At 41.5% G+C, this 17,124-nt stretch overlaps 1 protein-coding gene across 2 annotated transcripts in view; it reads right to left on the reverse strand.

Moving 5' to 3' along the window:
* Nucleotides 1-3,741: 3,741 nt before the first annotated feature.
* MAP3K21 (mitogen-activated protein kinase kinase kinase 21) overlaps nucleotides 3,742-17,124 on the reverse strand; it is a 64,577-nt gene continuing 51,194 nt past the window's right edge. The window contains exons 7-10 of one of the 2 annotated variants that reach the window (XM_047825943.1): nucleotides 12,228-12,378; nucleotides 11,766-11,863; nucleotides 7,805-8,590; nucleotides 3,742-6,495 (exon numbers count right to left, since the gene is read on the reverse strand). In XM_047825943.1, the coding sequence (XP_047681899.1) occupies nucleotides 6,098-6,495; nucleotides 7,805-8,590; nucleotides 11,766-11,863; nucleotides 12,228-12,378 (1,433 nt within the window). In that variant the 3' untranslated portion in view covers nucleotides 3,742-6,097. Of the gene's footprint in view, nucleotides 6,499-7,804; nucleotides 8,591-11,765; nucleotides 11,864-12,227; nucleotides 12,379-17,124 lie in introns of both variants that reach the window. The other variant, XM_047825942.1, reaches the window with a different exon arrangement.

Consider the following 17,124-nt stretch of genomic DNA (forward strand, 5'->3'; position numbering starts at 1 on the left):
AGACTTAAAAGTCTCTGGAAATTGTCTTAAGGGCATACAACAAATAAAGAAGTATTTATTCAAGAAGACTATACTAAATCTTGGTAAGAACAGTGAGAGTCTGTGACATCTGAGCTATGGCCTACAACCTCTGCCTCACCTCACCCCCACCCAGCTCAGCTTGGCAGAAGCTCCATTCCCATCAGATTTGGCCCAAGAGACAGGACTCCCTCCCAGTCAGCTCCCAATCAAAGCAGTGTATATTTCAATCAGAGGCACAGGACATCAGCATTTCACATCTTCTCCAACTCTGCGTTTAAGAGGCTAAATTCCTACTGAGTGTAAGTGAGAGGTGAAGGCTTCCCTTCTTCCACCCAGTTCCCACTCACAGGATGAGGCTCTACCCCAGTGAAAACACTGGATTCCAAAATGCTTTCACCCCACAAGTTCACTCGGAGAGGAGTCATTCTCTCTGGGAGAACCAAGCAAAGAAGATTGCAAGTTACTACTCCACCCAGCACCCAGAATATGGCTCAGATATTTTGCTCAGGTCGGGAGGTGTTACACAAGAACAGAACTGCAAATCTTTCACCAAAGGGACTAATTTTATTTAAAAGAGTGTGGGGGAAGTTCAAGCATAAGAGCATTTTCAAAAACCATGGCTCCTCTTAATTAAGAGCAACAAGCTAAATCATAGGCCAGCTGTTTTACCAGAGAGAATCAGGCAAAAAGGCATCTAATAAGATCCCGCCTGGGATCAGAACACATTTAAAGACTGGCCCACAAATTATCCCTGTCTGAAATTAATTGGAATAGACGGTGGAGAAATTTATGCCCCAGGAATAATAAAAAAATAATTGAGCAACCAGTCAGCAATCACTGGAGACTAACAACTGGGTGTAATACCAAATGAAGCACACAGCTTAACAGAGACCAGTGGAAGCGATGGTCAAAGGGAAGCATGCTAAAACTGTGTTATTGCAGGGTAGGTGTGTGTGCACTAAAGCTACACCTTCTGAGGAGTGACACCAAAGGCTTTGCACTGTAGGGGAAAAGAGACATTATTAAAATAGTCTATCCAAATCCTTAAACAAACACACAAACAAAAACAACAAAAAGACCTGGATAGGGGGTGAGGGAAATCATTTTCCATGTTTGCTACAATGTATTCCCTAAAATGTCATTTTTAACAACAACAACAACAACAACAACAACAACAAATATGAGACATACAAAGACACAGGAACGTGTGATCTATCTACTGGGGAGAAAGGAAGCAACAGAAATGGCCTCTGAAAGGTCCCAGGTTTCAGACTGAACAAAGACTTCACAGCTGTCCTTTTAAATATGTGCAATGGACTAAGGGGAAGCATGTTTTAAAATAAAGGAAGGTATGATGATTCTTATCAAAAAGAGTATCAATAAAGACATACAATTATAAAAAAAGGAATCAAATGGAAACTATGGAGTTGAAAATGCAGTAACTAAAACGAAAAATCACCAGAGGAGCTTGGTAGTAGATATGAACAGAAGAATGAGAGAATTTGAAGAGAGATCTATATAGATTATGTAATCTGGAAAAAAAGAGAGATAGAGAATAAAGATGGAATGGAAAACCTCAGAGAAATGTGGGACACCATTATGTATACCAACATATGTGTAATGGGAGTACCAGAAGGAGAGAGGAAAAGGAGCCCCAAAATTACTTGAAGCAATTATAGCTGAAAACCCCAAATTTGCTGAACGCATTAACCTACACATCCAAGTAATTAAACAGACTCCTAGTTGGATACACGGTCTAGAAAAAGATCTACATCATGATAAAAATGCTGAAAGCCAATCACTGGAGAAATCACAAGGAGAAATCTGGAAAGCAGCAAGAGAAAAATGACTCATTGGCCTCCCATGAGCTAATGACTGTGGGGAGGCTTCCTTCCTCCTTCCCTGAATCCCTCAGATTGGCTCTTCCAGTGCTAACAAAGCACCAACTACTCCACCTTTTACAACTCATTTCACTTGTACTCAGGGTTGGCCACATAGTCTGTGGAGCCCAGTGCAAACATGAGGGATCCCTGTTTTAAACTTGTTAAGGAATTCAAGATGGTAACAGAGCATTACCGTGAAGCTCAGGAACTTCTGGGCACTGAGCCCTGAGTGGCACAATTCGCTCGCCCATGAAGCTGGTCCTGGTTAGTTTCTCATTGAATGTCTTTCTTGCTAGATCTGAAGAACCACGAAGGCAAGGTCCACACGTGGTGTCTCTCTTGTTCACCACTAAATCCTTTTAGTCTTTCACAGAGCCTACCTCAGTAGCCGCTCAATGAGGCTGTCAGCCTAAGGAAGCTCAATTCATCTTAACCTGCTTTGTTTGGATGTAAAAACATAGCTAATGTTTCCTCTACTGTATGGTAACTATTAATTTTTTTTCATTTATAAAAGCTTCATCTTTCACTGTTGTTTAGTATGTTGGCCTTTTCAAAAGAGTATAGACAGCTTATGCCTAATTATTATACATTTATATTGCAGTTAAGTAATTCTATATTTATAGGCCCACTGAACAGAATATGCCATTTTTTTCTGAGTTGACCTATTAGGTATGCATGTTTTGATACTTGTGGTTCCCTTTTATATTTACTTAAAAAGTTTCCCATTGCATTAACCGTTGGCTTTTTAAAAAAAATTATTTAAATTCAAGTTAGTTAACATACAGTGTAGTATTGGTTTCAGTAAAACCCAGTGATTCATCTCTTACCTCTGACACCCAGTGTTCATCCCAGCAAGTGCCCTTCTTAATGCCCATCCCCCATTTAGTCCATTCCTCCACCCACTTTCCTTCCAGCAACCCTCAGTTTGTTCTTTGCATTTAAGAGTCTCTTATGGTTTGTCTCTTTGTTTTGATCTTACTTTGCTTTTAGGTACACATACATTTCTAGGCTTCTGAACTTTTTGACGAAATATTACTATAGCTTTGGATTCCATTTACAAAGCTCACACTTCAGATGTCTACTCTGCACTATACGTATGGTTACCATAGGTGTGAAGAGGGACTAGATACAGGTTGGGTCTTTGGAAATCTACTAAACTTCTCTGGGTCTATTTTATTCCTAATAGGGATACTACGACTTGCCTTACCAATTGTATTAAAGGTAATTACAGGAGGTGTCTCACATAGGCACCTAGGAGGGTCCTCACCACTTACATAGGCCACGGATGCCAAGTTTCCGTCCCTCTGGTGTGGCAGGGCAATGCTTGGATCTGTATGAGATGTTATCTGCTTCATACTCCACCCAAGCTCTCATTGCTTAGTGAGAATTACCAGATGCTTCATGGTTCTTCAAATTTTTCTGATTTAAGCATGTTAGTAATGAATATGCCTCATTAACCACAATCCTGCAGCATCAACGGAGATTCAGTTCATACACTAATTCCACGTTGCGAAGGCATGCCTTCTGAAAAGCTGGAGTTGCAAGTTCTCACAGTGAAACGCAACTCTTCAATGCATGTGTAAACCTAACATATTTTAAGTAGAATATTTCATTATACTTTTTAAAAAGTATTTAATCCCATGACTCAGTGATCTTCAGATCAGTGAATTTAGCAGGTTAATACCTGGCTTTATTAAACATTGATGAGCCTTATTAATGTACTTTTCCTTATTAAATACAAAATAAGCCATTACAAACTATAGTCAAAATTATCAGATCAAAGCCACTGAGCAAGTAGACTAGCTATAAAAAAAAAGTTTATTAAAAAAATAGACAACATATGTAAACATCTTTTTCAGTCACAAGGCTTCATAATACAGCATTTCAGGCTCAGGCCTTAAATTTCTGCAGTGGGAGCACCTTAAATGTTGACTAATAGTAATCAGCTTAATTTCTCTTTCAATGAGCTATTAAGTCTATATGAAAATAAATAACCAGATTCTGCTAAGTATAACAAAGACACATATAGAAAATCGTAAATATACAACAGATCTCAGCAAAAACCAACTCTTTGCAGTAACGTGACATTAAATCCTCGTATTGCAATTATCTCTTTAAGGTATCTTCACTTCTAAATTCATCGTGATGCAAAGTTGACTGCAATGAAGCTAGATGGGAGCAGGAACAGAGTAGAAGGAAAAGACAGGACACCTGCCACTGCCCTCCACCCCTTACTCACACACACACACACACACACACACACACAAACGTGTGCACACACATAATGTTTTGGCAGAAGCAAAACTGAGAACAGAGTTTCTATGCTTTTTTTCATGTACTATTTCAGGCATGTATTTCCTTTACTTTTAGCTGGAAATTACATGCCCCCAAATGACTGACTACGAAGCAGCCAACCACAGTTTCAAATGTGATAAAGTCTTGAGGAAACCCGATTTTGATTACGTATTTCAACCACCTCCCAAAAGTGAAGCCAAATCATAGAATGGACCATAATACAACAAAATGTGGATAAACACCTGAGATTTTGCTGCAAGAATTTTAAACACAAGAATGTTTTCCTTGGGGTTAAATGCACTTAGATTATTATAATCCTTTCATGCTCTGTTGACGGTCTGCTGGGGCATACCTGCCAAGTGACTATGATGTTCCCAAATGGCCAAATACCATTTTCTTTTTTTCTGCTCTAGGTGGATATTTTATCACAGTTGATTTAAACTGCTGTCATTATAGTTACTGGGTAAACCCTGACCCAGGTAAAATTTTAAATGAAATGTCAAGTGATGTTTGCAATTTAGTGTTTCATTGTATGCAAAATTTTAAGTATTTATTGTCATCCCAAATAGTCACATTCTAGTGATGGAAGGGAAGCATAATGAATGTACTAAAAGAAACCCAGACAAATGTACAAGCTCCTGGACAGTCTTTTCTGTAGTTTAATAACTCAACAGTCTATTTGTATCATAGATGTAGTATTTTATAAAAGTGACTCCATTTAAAATCATTTAAAATCCTGATCTGCTACCCCAAATCCATTAAAAAACCCCTATCTGAAAATAATCTGTATTTGTCATTTGTACCATTATCAGCTTATCTTTTGATGTCTATCTACCATTTATCCACAACTACTGAAACATGAGATAACTATGCAATACTTAAATTCTAACAATGCTGCTTGGGGCTTCTTGATTTGGTGGCTCTTCTGACTATACTGGGGGTTATCAGAATAATCACATATTTAAACAGAAAAATAAAATTAAGTGACATGACTGTTTCTGACACGTGATATACAAGTCACCACTTAATTTTTAAAGATCCTACTACAAAATGGAAAAGCTTTACACTCTGGACACCAACTACGTGGTGACTGATGGAAGAAGAAACTTTTCTACCGTAAGAGCCTACAGCTTGGCCTCGCTCAGGTGGACATCATGTGGTCCTAGCCAAATGCCAATGACTGACCTTTTAAAAATCTGTCTTGGGGTTCTAATGGATAAGAAATTTTTTAAAGTTACATTCTGTACAACGTTTGCAAGTTACATTCAGTTAAGTTTCCTCAAAGAGAGAAATATTGCATAATTTATGTGAGATCTGGGCAGATCTATACATTACAAGCCTATGTTGAGTTCAGGGGATTTCATTGGGACCCTCTGTCTATTCCAGTCTTCAATATATCTCTTTAAATAGATACCTTTACTTACTAATATCACACTATTCCTGTTGTTTTGTTGCACGAATAACAAGAAAGAGATGAAAAAGAGAAAAGAGAGAAGGCAAACAGGAAGAAAATGAAGGGGAAGGGACAAAAAGGGTACACGTCATTACAATTTGGGTGTTATAGACAAGGATATACATGAGGACAGAGAAAGCATTAAAATTATGCTCAAGGTAACTCTGCCCAGCATAGTTTTACATTGTTGCACATTTCTTGTTTTGTGTGTGTGTGTGTGTGTGTGTGTTTCAGGTTACTAGGTAAGAATCCAGTGGGGAAAAAATGATACAGACCGCTAAGAGCAATCACATATATTTTTCTGCAAAGGTTGACATCCATTACTACTTTTAGTAACATGGCCACAGCTTTTGAAAACACAGCAGCATGAAACAGTTCAAAGGTAGACACATTGTTTTAATTTGTTCACCTTAAAAAAAAAAAAGGCGCAAACAAAGTAAGGCACTTAAGACAGAAATTCTTTCTCCAGTTGATATATGGATGGTCGGCTAGTTCTGCTCTTCATCCTGCACAAAGGCACCGTGCAGTCCCTGCTTTGGCCTTCGGCATCTGCGTCCAGTAGGGAAGGCACATGGGGTTTAGTTCTCTCCTGGGCACCGAGGGAACAGTTAGCAGTGGGTCCCGGACCACGCATGGCAGAGTCGGCCCGTGTGGGCTGAGACTCTGTTCGGCTCCTGGAGGAGGGAGGGCGAGGCAGAGGCATGATGCTGACCGCTCTTTGTTTTTCGGGCGGGGCCTCCTTTGGCAGGTTACCGTGAGGCCCATGTGAGAGGTGGGGGATCCCCAGAACCCGCTCAGGTGGCAGGTAAGAGGCTCCGGGGGCTGGTAGGAGAGTTGTCCCAGCTGCTTGAGAAAGCAGAGACAGTGCACAATTAGAGGGACAGTGACTTCTAAAACAAGCAACATCCAGCCCAATAACCAGGAGGGCACATGGATTCGGTAATCACTTTCAAGTGAGCAGTAACAAAAAACCCTGGACATAAACCTTTTAGAAGGACTGGGATACAATGTTTGTTTGTTTATGAAAAAGCCCCGCCAGATTGTAAAGAGTGTTTCTACCAAGGAAACTCGACCCATAAACACAGCCACATCACTGTCACAGCACTGTGGTCAATCACTGCAACTGTTTCATAAACAGGGGAGGCTTCAAGATGGATAAGACTAGAATAGAGGTTTGTTTTTTTGTGTGTGTGTGTTTTAAGTTATGGTTAATATGATGAACTTTCACTTTCAGATTATGATCTGAAAAAATGGATGACAACTGGGAGGCAGTTAGGTGCTACATGCTGGCCCTTCTCTTTCTTGTTCTGCACAACTGACTCATTACCACTCCAGCAAATAATTATTGGCTTAGAATTAAAAGAAAAAGAATGCTTTCTCATGGGATTATTGTCCTAGGATTTCTCCTTGTGCAGTTACAAACTACTAATACTCTACTGCATTACAGAAGGGCAATAAATGTATCTAAAGACAATGGACAATAAGCTGGAAAAAAAAATCACGTCGGGGGTACAGTCCTTAAAAGAGCAGAGGAAAAGAAAAAGAATGAAAACCATTTCAGTTTTAATATACTTTATAACTAACCATACCATAACTTTTTACAACCTAAAGGGCATTTTTCATACACATGACCTTGCTTAGTACTCAAGACATATGTTTGTAATTATCTTTACATACAAAAGAAGTAACAGCTACACAGCATGCTGTGCACCGTTTGACTCTTACCCTTGCTAAATTCAACCTGGTCGTCAACTGAGCAGTGAAGCCGGGGGACGCAGAAGAACACGTATCACAGGGGAGGCTGGGTGATCAGTTATGGGGTTCCAGCTCTCCCACTAATTACTGGTTCAGATCTGGGCAAATGACCTGTCCTCTATACTGTGAGGAGCTGGGGCAGTTATTCTCTACATGTTTGCTCGGTTTTAATTTGCTATTATATATATACATTGCTGAAATCCAATCACGCTTTTCCTAGAATTCAAATGATAAAGTCAAACAAAAGAGGAGGGTAAAATTCAAAGATCTGTATTCACTGTGCAAACAAACTTGTAAGTGTAGCCACTTGGAAGGTATACAATCAGATATCCAAGCGATTTGACATTCTAATCTCAACAGCGGTGTTCTGTACTTTGACCCAGCCAATGCAACCTACCTGGGGTCTGAGAAGCGTTTCCATCAGACAGGGTGCGTCTGTGATGCGATGCTTGCTCTTTCGAAGAAGGGTAATAAGGCACATTCCCACATGTCGGCTCTAAGAAAGGAGGAGGCAGGTTTTTCCACATCCTCTGATCAGTCTTGAGTCTTGGCGTGGAGGGCGGTCTGTGACTCCCTCCCCCGACGGCAGGGCAGAAATCTGGAGTGGGCATCTCAGGGTCACAGGTGATGTGGGTGCCGCCCTCAGACGCATCTTCACCGTCGGTCTGGAGCAAGCACTTCGTGGAGAGAGAGGGCATGGACAGAAGGCTCAGGGCACTTGTTGGAGGGAAGACGGGTGGGTTGCCGGCCCCCTCGCCTGTAGACGGTGGCCTTGTAGAAGGACTTGCGCTGCCTCGGGACTTGGGAGCCCGCTGGAAGATTCCCTCGCGTTTCTTCCTTTCTTCTCTGGGCAACGGTTCCTCAGCAGCCTGCGTTTTATTGAGCTCTCTGATATCCAGCCCCAGAGCCACGGATGCCAGCAGCATGGTGCAGCCATACAGGGCAGACTCTGTCTTCTTTCTCTGGGGGGATCTGCTCAGGCTATTCGTAGGGGTCACCTGAGGAGTGACAGCAGCAGGGTTCGTGGAGAATCCCTCCTCCCAGCTTCCAGGTTCCACTGGATTCTCTCTCTGGCCATCTTTCCAAAGAGGTAGATCCACATAGGCTTGACTAGGTGATTTTATTTGCTTTGGTTTTCTGTGTTCTGATCCGTCCAGGGAAAGTTTTGGCTCTTCAGAAACACCTAAATAAAGATATAAATAAATATACAGGGTAAGTACAATTTACAGTAAAAATTATTTAAACGATACTATAAAATAAAGCTAAAATCTAATAAATATTCTAAGTCCAAGCACATGGAGTCTTTTCCATTGAGCAAACAGTTCATCCAGAAGGACCCTAAGGAAAGGGAGCCTGGGACACAGAACTCAAGGTTCCCCAGCAAGCACATCACCTGCTGTTCCTTATCCTTCAGGAAATGGCTCTTTGTTGGCACGGAAAATAAAATTAGTATAGAAAAAGTCATCAAGATACAGAAATGCACACACATATACGTGGGCACTGTAATGTATCAGACACAGCGTGCCCTTTGCCTCCTCTGAACGTGTCCGGCCCCGTCATCCATGGCTCGCCTGTGTGTGTACAAGAACCACTAGGCCACAGATCAGTGTGGAAACTGGAAACCTGCAGAGATGTGAACTCTGACCCACTCCAGACCCGGGAACCAGAAATTCTAAGGCTCACCCCCAGGGGTCTGTGTTTTAACACGCCTTTACTCAAGTTTGGGAGCCACTGGAACAGAGGAAGATTCTCCGAAGAGGTCCCACAGGGTAACAAATTGTTATCAGCTGAAGAGGAAGCGGTAATTGTTATTACTTGGGTGCTTAACAATGAATCAGCCAAGCGACAAACTCCTTAATCCACATTCAGAGCAATCCACAAAGAGGCTCCGGTGACTTTTCCAATATTATGTCCTATTATTCGTGCAACGTGCTCTATATAGTCCAGACAAGTCAAGAGGCTAGCTTCTCCCAGTGATCCGGTGGTGCTCTTTCTATCACTGCCTTGCCTTCAGACAGCCCTCTTCTTCCTCCGTCTGGCTTCCTTCCACATTCTACCACTGGCCCCAAGTTCCCTCTCACCTCAGAAAGCCCTCTCTCAAAGTACCACCTGCTGCTAATGCAGCCTGACACGGCCCATGCCCCCCCGACGTTCAGTCTCGGCTCCCTCCAAAGCTCCCCCACCCCACATCTTTCAGTTTCTGTACTTTTAGATCACAATCTGATGTGCATGCAAGCTGGTAATCTTCTGACCACCTGTCTTTTCAAATTTGGAGGAGTCTTCCCTTCATCAAGTAGGCACGAAATGCATTTGGGCGAAACGAATATGTATTACATATATGCACAGTACATGTAACGGATAGCAAATGATCAACCCACAGTTTACAAAACAAGAGTGGGGGATGATACTGACAAGTGAAATTCATTGATTTAAAACTATACTGAGCGGGGTGCCTGGGTGGCTCAGTTGGTTAAGCGTCTGCCTTCAGCTCAGGTCATGATCTTGCAGTTCGTGGGTTCGAGAACCACATCGGGCTCTGTGCTGACAGCTCAGAGCCTGGAGCCTGCTTCAGATTCTGTGTCTTCCTCTCTCTCTGCCCCTCCTCTGCTCACACTCTGTCTGTCTGTCTCTCTCAAAATTAAATAAACATTAAAAATTTTTTTAAAAAAGGGGGCGCCTGGGTGGCCCAGTTGGCTCAGGTCATGATCTCACAGCTTGTGGGTTCGAGCCCCGCATCAGGCTCTGTGCTGATGGCTCAGAGCCTGGAGCCTGCTTCAGATTCTGTGTCTCCCTCTCTCTCTGCCCCTCCCCCACTCACGCTTTGTCTCTTTCAAAAATAAATAAACATTGAAAAAAATTTTTTAAAAAGTTTCAGAGGTAGGAAAATTGTTAGAGAGCCTTCAGGGATTGTTATCACTAAAGAAAAGAAAATTGGTCTTTCTACCTGACAATCTAAGGCAGCCCTTTGATGCTATAACCAAGTTAAAGCTGTTTCAGGAGAACACGGTGGTAAATTTCTTGAATTTATTATCCGTGCTGTGCTTAATTTTATAAGCAACTTATCACTCACCACCCATGTTCAATCTTCCTCTTTTGCACTGTCATGAGGATGTGGTTTCAGCATAAATATCTGCACAAGTATATTTGGGTATATGCAGGACAGATGTTCTGTCATTCCTGCATAAATGCTTCCTAGTCAGGTTCATGATTGTATTCTGACTCTTGCTGTAAAGGCAACAGGTTCTCCTCTTATTACACATTATGACTTATTGTCAAATACAGTTTGAGGACCAAGGAAGAACAATTAATTGTAATAAAACTATTATTCCTATAGTATATTTTTCATTATTTGTGACTAAATAGATTAGTCTTCCCTTTTTTTCTTAATTCTTTTATTTACCTACTTACTTACTTACTTATTTACGTATGTATGTATGTATGTATGTATTTATTTATTTATTTATTTATTTATTTATTTATGGAATGTTTTGACCCTCTTAATAAGTCCTCCAAAGGACTGGTGGAGAAAATACAAGGATATACTTGGCTGACTCCACTCAGTCTCTGTTAAGCTACCTCTTGAAGTTCACGTGAAGGGTTATTTTTTTTTTTATTTAAAAACAAATTTTTTTACATTTATTTATTTTTGAGAGACAGAGCACAAATGGGGGAGGGGCAGAGAGAGAAGGAGACACAGAATCTGAAGCAGGCTCCAGGCCCCGAGCTGTCAGCACAGAACCTGATGTGGGGACTCAAACCTATGAACCGCGAGATCATGCCCTGAGACCAAGTCGGCGCTTAACCAACTGAGCCACCCAGGCGCCCCTCTCTTAAACTTTTTAATATCTGAATTTTGAATAGGCATACTAAATACTGAAAATAATCATGATTCACTTCAGTTAAATAGAGATTGCAATGCAATTCTCTCTAAGCAGTACTTTTCCACAGATAACCTGCTTGGTAAGATTTCATCATGTCAAGAGGTGGAGATACAGGCAGGAGACCACCCCTTAATCTCAGCAGAATTTCAGGATGTCTATATTTTCATATTTACTATATCCTATACGAAATTAATTTGAGTCTACAGAATTAATTAGGATACCACTTTTTTCTGGTAAACAGCAGGAGTTACAAATTCCCAATAAACAATGTGGAGCCTCATTACTTTTCACCAAAAAGACTTCCAGGACAGAAAATAAGTTATGAGTTTAAGTAAAGGTATACATAAGCAATGCTACTACTTGCTAACTTTCCCTATGCTACTTGAACGACCACATGGAACTATTAAAGCAGAGCTTCTAGAACATTCAGACGGGAAGTCTACCTCAAACAAATTCCATTTCCTGAAGCACATTTACCTGGCTGGTCCACAAATAACGAAGCCAACGGCATGGTTTTCTGATTCTTTAGTAAGAGAGTTGACCAAGGACTGTTGCCGTCTGAGAGAGGTCTTATTCTAAAGGAGAATGTAACAGAAACAAAATTAGGTTTTGATAGATATATGCTGACAAAATTTTTAGGTAGGAAACAGCACATTTGTAGTGTTTTGAAGGGCTAACAACGTACGAATAAAACCTTGAAATGGGACACAAAGTACATCGGAAATTTTTTTTTAACTGCATAACTAAATAGTAACTAATTTAGTAGGATAAACTCATCCAGGAAATTAAATTAGTATTGGGTAGCTCTGTATTTTTCCAACTGCTCTTTGAAAGTGAAGTCTGGCCAAAGTGGTGTTACAAAAGGCACTGTATCTGTCATGGTATATATACGCTGAAGTACTCCCTCCCCCCGCCCCCACCACGATATCACACACATACCTTTCTTTGCACTCAGTTCTTTCTTTCATTTGAATTGAATTTGGTCCCCAGGTACAACCTTTTTTCTTGAAACTCCTTTTCACATCTTCAAACTCTTCTTGTCGACACACAGTGTTCCTTCCCCAAGTTTTGTTGCTTTCATCCGAAGTCACTAGGCAGAGAGCATCACTCGTTTACCAATTAAAAAAACCTTAAGCCAATCAAACCAGTTGTACAGCTACCTTATGCAAAGCATGTTGGCAATGGAGAAACATGAAAATGATAAAAATTATTTCTTTCAGCCCACTGACAGCAAACTTCCTTCTCTTAGCATAAAATTAGGGGGGAAAAAAGTGAAATGAGTTAAAGAAAAGACAGGCTGAACTTAAGGAAAGAAAGTATATATTTTTAAATTGCAATTTAATCCCATTTTCATAAGTCATTGCTGCTTTACTCCGGCCATCACGACAGCTTGGCTACAGTTGCCTTTTAAACCTCAGACTGGTTTTTAAATTAAAAAAAAAAAAAAATTTATGTTTATTCATTTTTGAGGGAGAGACAGAGCATGAGCAGGGGAGGGGCAGAGAGAGGGAGAGAGAGAATTTGAAACAGGCTCCAGGCTCTGAGCTGTCAGCACAGAGCCTGATGTGGGGCTCGAACTCCCGAACCACGAGATCATGACCTAAGCCGAAGTTGGACGCTTAACCGACTGAACTACACAGGCACCCCAAAATCTCAGATTGTTTAACAGTTGTCCCGTCTTGCTTTTTTTCATGGCCTCACAGGGAGGTCTGTGGCCACATTTAATATCCACATTTTGCTGACACACTTCCATGCTATCCCTGTAGCCTTGAAGTGCACTTGCAACTGACTTGGAAACCACTGGGGGAAATGGTTGCTGTGACTGCACAGTTGGGAAAACAATTCTGTAAGTAGATGTTTGAAAGCACAAAAGATGTTTTAAAGCATTAGGACCTGTCTACAGAGTGGAATGCTCTACGACCATTAAAAAAAAAAATGAGGTTCAGGGGCACCTGGGTGGCTCAGTTGGCTGAGCTTTGAACTCGTGATTTTGGCTCAGGTCATGATCCCAGGTTCGTGGGGTCAAACCCCATGTTGGGCTCTGGGATGAGCTTGAAGCCTGCTTAAGATTCTCTCTCTCTCCTCTTCTGCCCCTCTCCCCTACTTGCACTCTCTCTGTGTAAAAAAAGGAGGTTCAGATAAAATTAATTATAATTTGTATTGTATTGTATTAAATATATAGAACCTATTATATTTTTTTATTTTTTTTTTTTAATTTTTTTACATTTATTTATTTGTGTGAGAGAGAAACAGCATGAGCAGGGGAGGGGCAGAAAGAGAGGGAGAGACAGAATCAGAAGCAGGGTCCAGGCTCCAAGCGGTCAGCACAGAGCCTGACGCAGGGCTCGAACTCATGAACCATGAGATTGTGACCTGAGCCGAAGTCGGACGCTTAACTGACTGAGCCACCCAGGCGCCCCAGAACCGATTTTATTAAAAAGTATTTATGCATATGTGCATATAAACACACATTGTACAGAGAAGTAAATAAACATAGGTATCAAACTTTCATTTTATGCTCTCTATAAATATCTAGGTATACAAATATACAAATATATAGGTGTGTGTGTGTGTGTGTGTGTGTGTGTGTGTGTATATGATTTTTTTAAGTAGGCTTCATGGGCAGCATGGAACCCAACATGGGGCTTGAACTCACAACCCTGAGATGAAGACCTGAGCTGAGATCAAGAATCAGACGCTTAACTGACTAAGTGCCTCTAGATATCAAACTTTTATTGAAGTGTTTACCTTTGAGGGAGATGACTGCTTAGGGAAAGAGGGAAATTTAAGTTTTTGAGAATCATTTTTTTTAAATTGGAAGCATGATGGGGGATGTTTGATTTATTTTGTGTGTTTCAATATTTTCCACATTTAAAAATTTACGTTATCTATGCATACAGAGGTGTTTGTGTGTATGTGTGTATGTGACAATGTTGAACAAGTTGTTCACTCTTCTCATGAAGGGTCTCCCAGCAAAGTCTGAGGACTGGGGGGCGCTCCACCGGCAGGTGGAGCAGGACTGTGGTTACCAGACTGCTACACAGGACTCGCTCTCACCTGTACAGTTCCCCAGCCTGTGGCCCCAGCATTAGCAACAACCTTAAGGCTTAAGTTCCCTCATCTTCCTCCTCCTTGTCTTGATTTGCTCTTCTGTTGTCCCTTCTGCTTCGACATTAACTGAACATTTACTGTCCTAAGAGGCTAGAAAGGGTATGGTGAAGAGTCCATGCTCTTGGAGATTGAATTCAGTGGCACAGCTTCGTGGCCATTGAGTTAGGTCAAGTTTCATGAGCTCCCTGTGCCTCACTGGGGGAATCACAATAGTGTCTACTTAACGAGGCTGCTTTGAGAATTCAATGGGTTTACACACAGAAACAGCTCAGAATGGTGCTGGGCACAGCAAGTGCCCAGTGGAGGTTAACTGTTAATACAGTCGTGCTAGGTGCTGGGTCCCAGGGTCTCTGCCCGTACGGAGTTTATGGTATGCTACTTCTGCCTCAATAACCCCTCGTAGACTAGCCAATCCTAGATTCAGCTAGCAGAACTTTCTTGGTTTTTGTTAAGCGGATTGGTAAGTAGTACATGGTGGAATGAGGGAGGGTTACTGACATTTTCCACTTGTATCAACCATCTCTTTGGAAAAATAGTGCACTAATCTTACTATCTATTATTATATTCAGTTACTGAAAAACATGCCAAGGATGTACAATGGCAGCAGATTACTGGGACACAGGAAGTTATGTGGTGGACTGTTCCACCATTTGATTCTATTTGACAACACGGAAAAGATGTGTTTTACTCTTGCTTTAAGATATACCCCGAAACTTACATTTGCAGAGGATTCGTGAATTTTCTTCCTTATTCCCAGAGAGAAGTGTGCCTGACATACGGTATCGTGTAACAATACCAGTCGTTAGAGTAAGCCAGAGGAAGTTATAGTAAGAAAATATTTTCTGCAAATATTAGATGGTGTTCTCTTTACCAGAAAGTGATTCAATGCATGATGGTGACATACTCATGGTTTTATACAAAGTCAAATTTACATAGTATATTTTTATTTGGGTATTTACTTTGGTAGTCTTTAAACAATTTGGGGGTAATCTCTTTTATGTTCAGTTTCACTGAAATGATTCTCATCTCCCTCAATACCTATAATTATTCTTCCCTTCAGTTTCAGAAGTTTTGGGTTTTTCTTCTTACAATGCTTTCACAACACATTTTTCTCAGGTTTACTCACATTTCCCCATCTCTGGTCCAGAGAAAACGTGCCAGATGACATCTCTAACTCAGTGAAAGGAAGCCCATTCCTCTGAATTAGGTGGGCAGATCGACATACTTGATCCACCCAAAGGGAAAATCCTCGCAATGAATAATTGCTAATGCTATAAAAGGCAGACCCCAGTGAGAGGCTCGAAGGCCACAAAGAGCTTCAGAGTAAGAATAATAATAAAAATAATGATCAAAACAGCTACCAGTACACACAGAGCTCTTACCACGTGTATACACTTGACCCTTTTAAACAACTATCGTCCCCAGTCTACAAAACAGAATCTGAAGCACGATGAGGTTAAGAAACTTGTCCAAAACCACAGTGGAGTAGAGCCAGAGTTGGGATTCAGTCCCAGGCTGTGTGGCTCCAGAATCCATGCTCTTAACTGCCATGCTCTGCTAAGCTGGAAAGACAGGACATCCACACAAGCTAGTGACCAGAGAGGACACACAAACGAAGATAAGAAGAACAGCTGGGAACATCTGGGGTCAGAAATAAGAAGACGATGATTCAGGTCAAAGAATGTGAACAGAACACTTCTGCACATGGAACTGGTCCTGTTTGGAATATCTTCACTCAAATGCTTTCATCTGTTACTTTAGAGAATGGATGCTGAGGACCTTGGTGTTTGGGGGAAAGTGGGGATGTTCCCTGAGCTGGCTGTACTGCAACCCCATAGGGTTAGAACTTACTTGAAATCCCAAAAGTATTCAGTTTAACCAGTACAAGTCTTGGGCCTTGCCAGGCTTATCCAGGTATGACTTCCCCTCTTCCATGAGGCTCGTAATCACAACCAAGGAGTGCGAAGACGGGGACTCTGATTTGCCCTGGGTGGGAATGTGAAATGGCACTGCCACTCAGGAAGGCGGTTTGGTGGGGTCTTCTGGAACTATGCACGGGCACCATGTGAACCAGCAATCACACTCAGTGGTATTTATCTGAAGCAGTTGAAAACATGTCCATGTAAAATCCTGCACATGACTTTACAGAACCAACTAAAACTTGGAAGCAACAGAGATGGCTTTCGGCAGATGAGTAGGTAAAAATAAACTGTGGTCTGACCAGATAAAATGGAACACCACTCTCTGAGCAGCACTAGGTGGAAATGAGCTGCTAAGCCAGGAAAAGCCAAGGGAGAAACTTGAATGCGCATTGCTAAATGAAAGAAGGCAATCTGGAAAGGCCACATACTGAAGGATTGCAACAGTAGGACATTCTGAGAAAGGCAAAGCTATGGAGACAGTAAAAGGACACTGCCAGGGATTGAGGGTGGAAGGGTGAATGGGTAGAGCACAGAGGACTTTTAAGGCAGTGAAAATACTATGATATTATAATGGTGGATACGTGTCATTGTGCATTTGTGCACGCCCAGAGCCTAACACCAAGAGTGAACTCCAACATACACTACAGATTCTGGGTGATGATGGTGATGTGTCAGTTCAGGTTCACGGAGTAGAACAAAGGCTTGACTGTAGTCATAGTGGGGGAGGCTGTGTGTGTGTGTGTGTGTGTGTGTGTGTGTGAGGTGGGGGTTTAGGGGAAATCTCTGTACCTTCCTCGCAATTT

Source organism: Prionailurus viverrinus, chromosome D2, assembly GCF_022837055.1.
Source record: "Prionailurus viverrinus isolate Anna chromosome D2, UM_Priviv_1.0, whole genome shotgun sequence".
NCBI classification, from domain to species: Eukaryota; Metazoa; Chordata; class Mammalia; order Carnivora; family Felidae; genus Prionailurus; species Prionailurus viverrinus.